The 13,804-nt window shown below is 32.9% G+C and overlaps 1 protein-coding gene across 1 annotated transcript; it reads right to left on the reverse strand.

Annotated features, from left to right (window-relative positions):
* Positions 1 to 568: 568 nt before the first annotated feature.
* LOC130441999 (splicing factor 3B subunit 2) lies at positions 569 to 13,800 on the reverse strand. Its single transcript, XM_056775943.1, has 11 exons — positions 13,654 to 13,800; positions 13,524 to 13,602; positions 13,091 to 13,362; positions 9,596 to 9,804; positions 9,333 to 9,525; positions 6,229 to 6,405; positions 5,935 to 6,167; positions 3,391 to 3,745; positions 3,037 to 3,281; positions 2,657 to 2,957; positions 569 to 737 (listed from the first exon to the last, which is right to left on the reverse strand). The coding sequence occupies exons 1-11, from the start codon at positions 13,669 to 13,671 to the stop codon at positions 672 to 674; spliced, it is 2,148 nt and encodes a 715-aa protein (XP_056631921.1). The 5' UTR covers positions 13,672 to 13,800; the 3' UTR covers positions 569 to 671.
* Between the last annotated feature and the right edge of the window lie 4 nt (positions 13,801 to 13,804).

Genomic DNA, 13,804 nt, shown 5'->3' on the forward strand with positions numbered 1-13,804 from the left:
TTCGTTGAACTGAGGTTTGTTATGTTGAGGTCACGTTGGCCTAAAATTGGTATCAAGAAGTAAACAAATTGTTTTATTCACATCGAAAGCGAAATCCAATTTCGTGATCGATTTGACTACATCGTCTCTCAAACCTCCCCTTTCCACATACTATGAGATTAATAGTCATACATTGGTGGGAACTTGAGAGTTACGAAAAATTTGTTAAATCGAGGAAGTTGCTATATTGAGGTTTTATGTATTACGATTCAATATTTAGTCCTGGATTTGGACTAAAGATTTTCATACCTTATGGAACTCTATTAAAAGTTTTGGTTTTACTCTTTAAACAATTTTCTATCTACTAACAAATTATTAGAGATTTGAGCGAAACCATATAAATCCATTAGGTTTGAGCAAAGCTGAATAAATTCATTTTTATTTGTGATATATTTGTAAAACCAATCATTTGTCAAAATTTTTATTTTTGCGTTGTTGTATAGCCGGGCTTTTTCCAAAATCATGTATGGTAAATTTTTCAAGGCTTGACAGTAGGTTACTGGAAATAATGAAAATCGAAACACATATATTGATTTAGAAATAAAATTTTACCACTCATTATATTTATTGGATCATTAAAATCTACAAATAATGTTGTTAAGAGCCCCACAACACAAAAAATGTACAAAACCTTAAAATTTGAATTCCTTGTATTTCTTCGTTTGTTTTGTATCTTGCTGTTGTCGCTTTCTCTTACTCTGTAAAAAATATTAAGATTTGTTAATAAAATTTGTTACTAAATAAGTCACCGAATATTATTGTAAAATTAAAAATATAACAGGAAATTCTTATTCAAAACAAAAATTTAATCTTTTTGGAACTTTGATATAACTTCTATTTTGCCATAGAATTCATAAAATAAAGTATATAAATAAATTAGCTGTGCTGTGCTAGGAGAGCATCCATATCAAGAACACAATTAGTAATGGAAAATCTTGAGGTAACTGTCATCAGCAAATTTCCCAATATGTGGATGACTGCAATACCAAAAAATTGAAAATACGAGAGTTGCTACTTAAGATATGACCATACTGATGTGAATATGTCAAATCTGAGATTGCCTTCATAAACGATCATCTTGGTAAAAAAAATGGAATTAAATCGCAAACATTTTCGTGCGATGACTTTCGACGTAGATTAAACCAATAGCAGTGTGCCGATCAACTTTTTTCAACTTTTGGAGATGAAGCACAATCTCAAGCTTGTTTTCCGAATTCAATCGTGGTCGCACTTCGCTACAGGATGAAATTTATGAAAGTCGTTAAAAATCGGCTGTTGTATCAGAAAACATCGATGCTGTGTGATCGTCATGTGACAAATCGCGAGATCGAAACATACTTGGGCATTAGTTCCACTCGCATACATTCAATATTGCATAAACATTTGGCTGTAGAGATTTGTTCGCATTGAATACTGTATAATTTGACAATAGCTCAAAAAATGCTCGTGTCGATTGGTGCAAAAAAATGCTGTGGGGTAGTTCCAGTCTTTCCATTTGCTGATGGGTAAAGGGATATGCAATTAAGTCGTTTGGCACATTCTTAAATAAATGTTGGAAAATTGAGTACATAGTTGGGATTATCTTAGGGAGCTTTAGTCAGCGATCTCAATACTTTGGATTGAAAAGGCACCTTTATGTTGTTCGTGGTGAATCCCAGATATGTATTTCATATGACCATATACGCTTTATTAGTGTTTTGTATGCATCGCGGTGCTTCAAAAGACGTCTGAGCCAAATCCAACAAAAGTTGTTCGAGCACGAAGCACTTTGAAGCAACTGTACATGTCGCCACTGTTGAATTAGAGCAACGTAGAACGATTAATTTTGAATGGTACACCAGCATCAGAAAAACCAATCGTAGAAGACGAATCATTCTCCACCAAAACGAGAAGAAATCAGAAATATGGAATAAGACCCCAGATCTAAAACAATTGAAAAGGTATATTTCTTATTCCACCAATTTATTTCAAAAGGCCTTTTCATTGAACAAAGACACTGTCCATTGCACTCTCATCTGAAGAACATCGGAGAAATTTCCGACAGCTCTTGGCGTTTCGGTAAGGAACCAAAGGAAACTGCCTAACATCTCTTTTGTGAGTACAAGGCAATCCATAAAAAACTACGATACTTATATTTATGCTTTTTTAAGCCAGTAGCTTATTTTGCAAAGTCGTAGTTACCTGTTGTTATAACCTTTCCAGCAAACTAATATTCAGTTTTATTAATATTAAAAATTCTCCTAGGCTTGTACATTATGTGTAAGCATAAGTAGATTGAATAGAAGATATATCTTCTAAATAAAGACAATAAAAGAAGAAGGATGTTGAATCTTGTAGATAAAGAAAAAAGCTGTCTTAAATTAGGAAGTTTCTATTTAGTAGCAAATAGTTTGATCGAAAACTAGCTTTTGAGGGTGAAAAGTATGTTTAAAGCAAAAATAGTACTGCAAACATTTAACTAGTATAATTATTTTTCTAATCTTCCGCAATTGTTAAACAAATGTTTGATATATACAAATATAATAATCAAATAAAGTACCAAACTTTTCTTAGCTGATTACCAATTAGATTTTGCATAAAACAAAAATGACGATAATAAAATAAGAGAAGAAGTAACCTTTTGTTTCGCAACATGTTCTGCTAACATATCGCTTAGATCTTCTTTTTGTAATTGACTCTGGTTTTCCCTCATCTGCTGTTCATATCTTACAGCCATAGCATCACTATCCATATCCAATTCCGAAGGATCAAGCGCCAATTCGACCATACCTTCACGATCTGTGGTTCTTTTGCTTATTGGAGCTCCTACAGTGCCTACGTTGGTCATATCGTAAGTGTGAGCACTCGCCATCATGGCATTTCCAATTCTCTCATTACGTTTTTCAGGAATGATGTGATATAAGACTGGAGTTTCATTGCTGTGAATAAATAAAAAATTTGAAAAGTTTATAGCAGTATCTAACAGAATTGTGTTTGAAATAATCATTGTAAACTTACCCTTCCATTTCATTTTCAATCTTTTTCTTTCTTAGTTCGATTGTTTCAGGTGTTTCCATTCCTGCTGGTATACTGGAAATGCCGCTTGGTGTAACTAGACCTTCAGCTGGTGTTACAAGACCAGACTCATCAGGAGCTGGTGCTTCTTTCTCCTCTTCTTCCTCCTCTTCCTCACTTTCTTCCTCAGATTCGGATTCTAATGCTCCCCATAGAGATCTATCTATATTCGGATCTTCCCCAATATCCTAAAAAATTTTAAAAATAACTTCGTATGTCAGATATTTATATAAACTTAACTAAAATTATTGAACAACTCAATATTTTTTAGACGTATATAAAATGTTATAAACTTACATCGATGTTATTTGTGTTTGTGCCAAATACATCACCATATAATGGTTTACCATTTTCATCAACGGGAGGTTTACCCCAACCACCTGCATGATATCCGAATGCGCACCCTTCTGGAATAGGAGCATTTAATCCGGGAATTTTCAAATTGGGATAGCTCGGTGGAGGCCCATAACGTTGCATAGCAATCAACCATGGCGGAGGTACCTTGTGAGCATTTGGACCAACGGGCATACCAAGAGCAGTCCTTAGTTCTTCACTGAGATCACCAGGTTTCTTTTCTTTTAGTCTAGTTTCAAATTCTTTTCCTTCATAATATAGGTCACCATGGATTGTCATCTTTGGTTTTGTTTGCCACCTAAATAGAATTAGATTATACAAAAAATACCAAAAACAGCTGAATTTCAGCAATCATTTAACCAACACCCATTTTTTGAATTTTTTATTGTAAGAAGCAAGCACAAGAGGGTAAAACACTCGAGTAATTCGAGTGGTGCCTGTCGAGTGGAGATGCCTGTGGATATTGATCTTAAACTTTTGTAGGTTGTAGCCACAGGCTTGCACTTCTCCAAAGGAATGAGTCCCGTTAAATTGTTCTAGGCGTCTGTAGGTGAGCTCTGGAGCCTCGAGTAGATCTTGCAAAAACTGATATCGGTGGGATTATGTTAGACAGCTCGGAAGAGCATTTGCCGTGGTAGTATCGGTAAAACAAAGTCAGGTCGGCGACCTTTCTTCTATGCTATAAGCTCTCCAAGTTTCTGATCAACTCTGGATAGCTTATAAGTCGAGCTGCTCTCTTCTGTATTGAGTTCAGCATCTTCAGGATATGCTTGGGAGCCGAGATCCAAATGTGCTACAATATTTCAAAGATGGATGGTCTGGGCCTTATAGAGGGTTAGAAGTTGTTGTCGAGTATATTGTTCTTTGGTCTTAAAGAGGGCTCTAAGTTTTTGTGAAGCTACCTTGGATATATCGATCACGTGACTATGCGAGCACATATTGCTTTCTACCTCAACACCCAACAAGTGAATGGTGATGGCGATATTTTATGTCCAGGCCGGACTAAATCCTGAACTGCAGTGCCTGTTTTCCTTTTTTTGGTATTAGTTGAACCCAAGAAAGTTTCCAGTCTGCAGGGAAATGACATCTTTTATATGATAGACCAGTGGATTTATTGATGTTTCAGCTTTTGAGAAGTTTTGCCAGATCTCGGTGGAGAAATTCTATTTCTAGCATAGATGTGCCAACTTTAGGCAGGGTGGGTGGTAGTTTTCCCCACGAATCAAGAGTTGAATTTGAAGTAAACATGCGACTCAACAAGTCCGCCTTCTCTTTTGCGGTCACTGCGATCTTCTCCAGTCAACAGTGGAATTTTTGACTTAGAAAGCCCTTGGTGCTTTTGTTACAGACCAGAAAGACCTTGATCTATTTGGGCAATTGAGAATTTTATTGTTTTTCTAGTGGTTGTTTTAAACCATATTTCATCGAATTCTGAAGGCTAGAGATCCTCCAGATCTATATTTTTTCTTTTTTAAAAGGAGCTTTGAGAGGAGTCATGATAAACTCAACTCCACTAGTTTATCACTTCATATTCTAGAGTATAATGACAATGTGTCAGTGAGGATTTGTCTTTGGCTCACATTTGTTCTTTCATTTATATTTGCACTATAAGTTGATTATTCGTAATTTGAAAAAATGTCCTCAAAAGACAAGAAAGTACTAATAATTAATTTCTTCAATTGAGCTTATGTAGATCTTGTTCGTACACCATCAGAAATGCAATATATCACGTAAGAAACCAAATAAAATAACTGCTTCTCAGTGGCGGATCATGGTAAAAATTTTCAGATGTTATGCCATGTTTCCAAAAATTAAAAAGAAATTTACCCAAAACCATACACACTCTATTATAGTATATTGTTATTTAATTGGAATTGCCCTGAAGAAGCAGACAGTTTGGAAAGTCATATTGCGCTGGACCAAATGCAGTGAATTTCTCTACCAGAATTATAACATAGGTAATCGAAAGAAGACACAAGCATGTTCGTGTATCCCAGATGAATAATAATATTGTTACAACATGAATTAGGAAGGTAGGTGGATTATTCAATCGGTCAACTTTACTCAACGTTGGCATTTTGTTTGAAGTTTTTAAAAAAGTTATTACACGGCAACTGCGAAGTATTTCTTTGGATAAGTAATAAAAAATGTTGTATTACTTAAATTATTATTATTTAAATTAAGTAATTATCATTATTTTCAGTTCTCAATTTTTCTCTCAATTTTGCTTGTTTTCACAATTTTTCTGAGGGTAATCAGATTTCATTCCACCTTCTACCTATATGTGGAATGTAATTGTTCAACAGACCAACGCTTTAGAAAAATCGAGCGATAGACTTATAGGGAGAAATGGCCAGATTTTTTTGCACAAACCACCAAACAAATAAAACGTTTATTTCTAGGGAAGAAAAATAGTACATTCTAATTTTGTGAAAACCCAATATAGATCCAATTTTCTATAAAAATCTAAATATGAAAAAAACTTACTTGAAAAAAGCATCATGGAGTTTTTGGTAATCGATATCAATTTTTCCGAGTTTAGGTCTGGTTCTTTCGCGCATTTTAGCTTTCAACGTTTTGGATTCATCCTTATCTTGTAATGATGCTCTCATTTCCATAATACCGGTTTTCTTAATAAAATCTGGAAGATTAAAGGGCGGCTTTTCTATTCCTCTTTTTCCTTGCAAGTATTTACGTTTAAAACACCAATGCCTTGGAACCTAGGGAGAAAATGTATAGTTTCAGTTTACAGATGAATGATGAATAGAGAAAATGTTTTACCTGGACGGTATTCCTATGTGCTTTCAACTGAACTAACAATTTAGGATCTCTAGCGGTGACATCGTGCATCTCTACAACATCCGGTCTTTGTACTAGTTGTTTTAATTCTGCTACACTTAACCTAGTTAATTTCTTCAACTTCCTTTTAGATAATTTTGTTTTATCCTCATATTTTTTCTAAAATTAAATGTATTTCTTGATTTATTAATATAGATATATAAATAATAGTCTCGAGTATAAACTTTTATTGAACAAACGAATAATCCAAAAGAGAAAATTTAACTGGATGAACATAAAAATTGATAATACCAAGATTTTAGGACTCTCATTCCTCACTTGTAAGTTCAATCACTAGGGATTTCCGTAAAAATTCATTTTACCCAACATAAAAACTAACATGTTTATTTAATTGGCGATTTACTATCTAATAATCACACACTATCTGCAGGAGAAGCCTTTTTTCGTATAACCCGAATTTGTGTCAACAAAAGGATCTGAGTGTTATTTTTCTTTTAGTTCATTTTCAATTAACTGTCAATAGAAGTTCCTCATTTCTATAAAAATTCATCATCTTCGCTTTATTTTCAATGATATAAGGGGATTAGATAGTAATCAAACCACATTAAGGGGTTACTTGTATCTTCAAATTTTGGAAAAAATGGAGCTGATGGATACAAGAAGACTGACATGGAGATAGTCAAAGGTACCATTACAGGTAGTAAATGTAGAACAGAAATAATGTAACAACGGGTAGCTTTTTTAGAAATAAAACTTATTTGTGAATGTCCAATGCCCTTTACTTTTGGAAAATCGCAATGGAGCTTGATGTGTGTGTAGGTGTAAGTAACTACTTAACCATCAAAATCTGTTGGGTATAGGAAGATTAACACTTTCATTTTATTTATATTTATTGAATAAATATGAAAAATTAACACTTTTAGTGCAAATAAACTAAATAGCATATGTAATACATATATATATTCTTTTCTTTATGTTATAATTATTCATTTATTCTTTATTTTTCAATTTCATCATCTATGGATGAATATCTCGACGACTAGAGCTTTCTTTTTATCTAAAAGATTATTCAATTGCTGTTTCTTTAAATATTTATTCTTACTATCAAGGTCATCTAATTCTTTATTTTTTTAAATTTTTCTTCATAACGGCTTCTTGAATTCTTAACCGACTGAATTAGACTATTCGATATTTCAATAGTTTCATTTATCAATTTATCATAAATTAATCTTTGGGGGATGAGCGAATTGAGGGCCGGATTAAGCTAGGGGCTTGGGGGGGGGGGCTCTAGCCCCGGGCCCCAGGTCCAAGAGGGCCCCATCATTTGGAAATCTTCTGTATTTTTTGATGTGTTGATACCACAAATCTAACGTATTGATATTATTTTGTGAATTTTTCCGGGTTTTCGAATTCCTTAAGTGGACCCTGTCATTATTTTAACCCCGGGCCTTATAAATCTTAATCCGGCCGCGAGCGAATCTTTTTGAAGATTTTCAATTAAGCAGTCTTTATTAATAGAAAATCCTCGTTCAAGAGATGAGTTACCATGAAAAAATGTAAAAATAATTTTAATGTATTTGGTCAATTCTTTAAAATCATCTGGCGCAGCTATAATATTATCTAACCACAAACAATTTAGTTTTTTCACTAATTTGTAATTTCCTGGAGATCGTTCAAGTAATTTTTCAGTCAATGCAATATATGCTTGTCGACAATCTTTTTTAAATTCTAGAACATCATGCTCTTTAATGTTTTTGCATTTTTTGATAGCTCTTTTAGTCGCACAACCAATGTTTATGTCATTATAAAAAATCAAATTTTCAGATTTTTTTAAATCTATAGATTTTATATATATATATAAAGTGATAAACATAATATTCTTCCTCACTTTTGTAAGGTTAAGTTGCTCAATGATCAGCTGGTATTTTTTACGCACACATTTTCGGAAGATAAAATAGATGGTACTGAATAGTACAATAAAAAGTTCGCTAGATGGTATGACAATCGCATGCGCGCCAATTTTTCAATCTCATTCGAAGAAAACGAAAAAATTCTAGTAGATTTATCAATTATTATTAATTTCAAATAATCCTAATTGAAAATTTTCCAGATTTTTAGAGAAATTGCCTAACTTCTCCAGTAAATTGAAACTTCTTCCCCCGACTCAGTTTTCTTTTTTATTTGTTGTACACTAGCTTCAAAAACCTTCAATATTCGTGATATTTTCCTGTCTGTAAATGTTTTCGCATTCACAAGAAGTGCATTCACTTCAACAATTTCACTTGGTGAAAGAACGCCTCTTCTACCCATAATAAAAATTATCCAATAATTTGTTCGGAGACACTGGATATAAAATAAACTAATAACTGAGTAATATTACACTCTCAAACAAACAATCACGTCCGTAAAGCCACAGAAACACATTCGTACCTGACGCGATTCCGGGATGGTACTTTGGCTTCGTGCACTCCATTCCTCCAGTCATCAGGTTCAACGCTCGGCGTCTCCACCCTCTCACACCTAGCTCCCGAAGATCCTCTTCGAAATCATCGTTCCAGTATGCTTTGTTCACCCCCTGCTCCTCAGGCATACGTTCCAAGTTGCCTAGCCATCTGAGTCTGGCTCTCTTGACTGTCACCCAGCTCGGGTCTTCATAGAGCTAGGTGTTTGTACGGCTGCCCCAACCGCTCTGTTTGGACACCGGTCCATATATTCGGCTTAAGATCTTTTGCTCCCACGTGTTGAGCAGCCGCTCAACAATAACATATATACAGGATCTTTCAGAAGATAGATTCATTCTTATTTAGACTTCGAGTGGCTTGTTATTTACCTTTATCCTTAATTTGTGGATAGACATTATATCTATCAATTATAGTATATTACAAAATTTTTTTGGTAATTTTGAAATTAAAACAATATTTTGTACTGCTAATATCAAACTACTCGATCAGTAAGGGAAAGAGAGAATTTTTACTGATCCAATAAATGTGAACTCAAACTACAATCTATTTAACATCAAGTTTTTTTAATTGTATGAAATAAAGACAATTATTAATATTATAATGGGTATCTTTACATGTACTTACATCTTCTGATTCATCAGCATCTTCAAAATCATCATTTGCTAGAGCTGTTTTACTGGACAATGATGTGGGCATTGCAAGTGTCGGGGGAGCAATGTCAGCTTTTTGTTCAGATATTTTGAATGATTCAAAAATACTATAAAATTGCCTATACTGAGGAGCCAGTTCGTGTAACCCAATCGTTTCTTGTACATATCTAGAATGTTGAGATTAATTTTAATTTCTAAATGGTAGAAACTATTCTATAGAATATAATTACAACTCACTCTATTTCAACATCTTGTAGGTCATTTTCCGTACCAGCTTCTTTATCTTTATCTTCGTTACTCTTTTCCCTTTCCTTCTTTTCCTCATTTTCTCTGTTTTTCCTGTTCTTTTTTCTTCTTTTTTTCTTCTTATTTTTACTAACTTTATCTTTGATTTCTTTTTCCTTTTGTTGTTTCAGTGGTTCTACTTCAGTATCTATTACTGTATCCTAAAAACAACAAATAAGTATAAGTTAAACAATTTTTTCACTACAATAAATTATTGAAACAACAGAAAGAATTAAGTAACTAAAAGTACAATAATGAATTAAAAAATAGTAGAGAGATTAAATAGAGAGAAAAGAGACAACGATAAAGCTAAAATCATGTGTATTGAATTTGAGTGTGACATTCATTTGTGTTAAGGAACATATTAGAATATAGGTAACAAAAAAGCTAATTGAATACCAAAAGATTCAGTAGTTAATGGAGTTTTTTGTAACATATATACAGGAAATTATTAAATTGATTCAATAAAAGATAAAATGTACGCATCCTGGCGGAAACACTAAGATAACGTTTCACAATCCTCAAATAACACCCATTTTTAAATTTATCCCATGTTACTTTCACTTACAAATTATTACTAATTAAATAACTCCAAAATTTTATTCAACAAGTATATTTAGAATCAAGACTAGCCACGGGAGATACCCCGTCCATCTTACCAAGCTGGGTATTATACAAACATCAGCCTGCGATAATAATTCTTATGCTTTATGCTGGTCTGGAACACATTTTCTTGTATGTAGATGTAGATGTAGATGTAGAAAAAACATTAAAAAATTCTGTGGCTGATGGGCTTGCTTCGAAGCCATTTTCTTTCACACTCATTCTGTCACTTGAACATCAGTGTGTGATTACAATGATACAAAAGTAAACATCAATTCTTCAGAATAAAAACATAACAGCAATTGATTTGGCATAGGTCTATAATAGGTGATACTCCATTCATACTTGTGAATAGCAACGTCATTGCTCGTTTTTCTAGGATTGTCAAATATTTACTTCTTTCTGAGTACTTTTATGTATCAGCAGCAACATCAGAATAGATTTTCCACAGCTGAGATTTAAGTCATACTTGGTAATAGCCATGTAAACAAAATAGAAAAACTGTTGTAAGAGGAAAACGCTCCACAAGAAAATTTACATAAAATATTTATGCCAAAAATGAATAGATTTGTGGTTAAAATCAAAATAGCATACTGTTTTTATTGTTGACATTTTAGCGGCTATAAAGATTGGACAGAAATATGGGTCAGCAATCTATAGCATTCAAGTTTAAGATAATAAAGACACAAATACTACAAAAGCCATCTTTATAATTGCATGGAATATGCATAATTATATCCAACCAATATTATGGGTCAAATAGATTCTGATTATTGGATAAATATACAAAGTCACAATGAAAATGTCTCAAAGAATAGATGTATATGTTTTGTCAGATATTATGATATTATTAATTATATCAAATTCTGTAGGATATTTGAATTGACTCTCCACTGACACGATAAAAGTGATATTCTGATAATTAAGTCATATTTCTTAGAACTATAAAATTTTTCAGCTGAATTAGCTGCAACGTTCCAAAGCATACTTTAGTTTAATGAAAAATCTCTAAACATGGTTAAGTTACTGGAAGTGTTAAATCTTTCAAGAATTTTTTTTAATGATTGAGAATTACATTTGAATTGATAGCAACCTATTTATTAACTAAGTGGGAATTTCTGGAATCAATGAAGATTTTATATCAAACACATTTACATTACCACTCTACCAACACACACGATTCTAAAACCAAGTTTTCTTTTACAAAGTCTGAAAGTGAACTGAGGTTTGCCCATTTCGTGTTGACTTATACATTAGTTTTAATAGATCAATCATGAGTAAAATACTTTCTCCCACTTATTTTTTTCCACTCATAAGTAACTCTATGCAAAGTAACTTACTATAAACAAATTTAATATATCTCAGATTTTATTTGTTAACAAATTCTAATTACAAAACTACTTTTTTCATAAGCTGACATTATCTACTGTTTTGGAAAAACTCTAACAGCAGCAAAATTCTTTTCTTTGTAACAAAAAGCACCACATTTTAAAGGTGGTTTCACTGTTTTGACAATGCTAGCTTGAAAGCTGCTTGAGTTCTTGGGGATACACTACCGGTCAAAAGTTTTTGCCTACCTTATAGTTTGTGTGATACACAACAAATTAAAATAATACGATCGACTTTGATATTTATACAGATAATAATATAGTAATAATAAAACTACAGTCGATAATTTCTACATATTTAAATTTTTTATTCATTGTTGTACCCCCCTTGTGATTTCGTTATTTCAGTGCACAATTTTACATTCTCTTGTTCGACAAATAATCTTCGTCTATTTAGTTCAATTCGTTTTTCAGGATGTTTCAAAGATACGAAGTGGAAGTACTTAACTGGGTTGAGATCCGGCGACTGTGATGGTCAAATCATTACTTTCAGTACATCCTTCCTTTCCAATTCTTTATAATACTCTTTGCACAGCTTTTAGGAATGCTTGGGATTGTTGATATAAATGTTCCACACTTTCCTTTAATATTTTTTTACAGCTTTCTTCCTTTGAAATTCCTTTCAATTTTTAACGGATCTCCAGTCATCCTTCCTCCAAACTATCACCGAGCCTCCACCATGTTTTACAGTTGGAATTACACATGGGTCAAACATCTGTTCTTTCTTTGACCTGTGCACAAACACTCTTCTCCTAGATCCAAAAATCTCAACCTTTGACTTCATAAAACTCCCTCCCACTCTTCATGCATACGATTTTTATACTCTTAAGCCCACTGCAACCTTTTAATCTTATTTTGACGTTATAAAAGATGTTTTTTGACTACCCCCTTTCCAAAAAGGTCAGCTTCTTTCAATCTCCTTTGCATTCTAGAAGTACTAAAGGGGAGATCGCTAGATTCATAGATCTGAGCTGCTTTCTCTGAGTAAGACACTATTATTTTGCATATGTAAGACACCATTTCAACCTTTGCTGACAATATGAAAAAGAAATTTGTTAAAGTGTATTATTTTGAAATTTAAAGAATGGATATTAGGGTGGGCAAAAAGTATTGACCAGTAGTGTATAGTAAAGCAAAGCATAGTGGATATTCTCCTTTTATAGATCTACTAAAAAGTCCTATATTTTGAAAAAATGGTCACGTATTTTGCCATAATTGGAAAACTATTTAGATGGATACTATATTTATTTTCATGAAAGTAACTACATTAGCTACCTTAAATTTCATATGACATTGTTATAACCTTGTAAACCATATCATTTAAATAAATATCTTGGGAATTATCACAAAAAAATGGAATAGATATTTATTTATTATAAACACTAGATTCTTTGCATTCATTATAGTATAAATGTGGATTGTTTCTTTATAAGAAAATGTATTTAGTTGAACTCACCACATTATCATCTTTTTCCCACAAAGGTTCTCGTTCAGATTCCTTATTTTGATGCTGTTGATTTTCATTATTTACATCAATTTCAGTTCCAAGCTCCAGTTGTCTTTGATTTTTTAAAGCCAATACATCTTCTAAAGCTTGTGGTAAAACCACTTCAGATGCATTTTCTGTTAACTGTTCAGGGGGATCCACCTTTAAAGTTAATAAGGAAGGTAGTTGTTTCTCATTTACTGGTGAAGATTGTTCCATAGTTGGAGGCGGTCCTAGTGGAGCTAGAATGATGAAATCAGTAGAATGTAAATTATTTCTTTAATAAAAGTAATAATAAATGATGCTTCATAATTCAAATACTATGAAAACATTTATGTACCTAATGCAGTAATTACCTAACACAATTCATACTAAATATAAATTGAGGAAACCTTTTACTTACAAAACTCATCATTAGGCCATCCCTGAGTGCCTGGAGGTCCAAAACTGGGTGGAGGACCCATACCTGGTGGTGCTCCTGCCTGCAAATTTGACGTTATAAATGGATATCAATTGAGTGAAAATATACTTACATTTGCTTGTTCCTCCATTGAAATTATTTTAATATGTTAATTTTCTGAATGTAATGTAAATGTTGATTTTATATTACAAACAACCCTAACATAACCTAACCATCGTACTAGCGGTACATTATTCGTTTTTGTATGGTCTAAAGTTTGACAT

Source organism: Diorhabda sublineata, chromosome 3 (assembly GCF_026230105.1).
Source record: "Diorhabda sublineata isolate icDioSubl1.1 chromosome 3, icDioSubl1.1, whole genome shotgun sequence".
Classification (NCBI taxonomy): Eukaryota; Metazoa; Arthropoda; class Insecta; order Coleoptera; family Chrysomelidae; genus Diorhabda; species Diorhabda sublineata.

Coding starts and splice junctions, on each gene's coding strand:
- LOC130441999 (XM_056775943.1), bottom strand. Junction 9,805..13,090: donor GGGAAAAAGATGATAATGTG/GTGAGTTCAACT, acceptor TGTTGTTTTTAG/GATACAGTAATAGATACTGA. Junction 6,168..6,228: donor CACATAGGAATACCGTCCAG/GTAAAACATTTT, acceptor TTTTCTCCCTAG/GTTCCAAGGCATTGGTGTTT.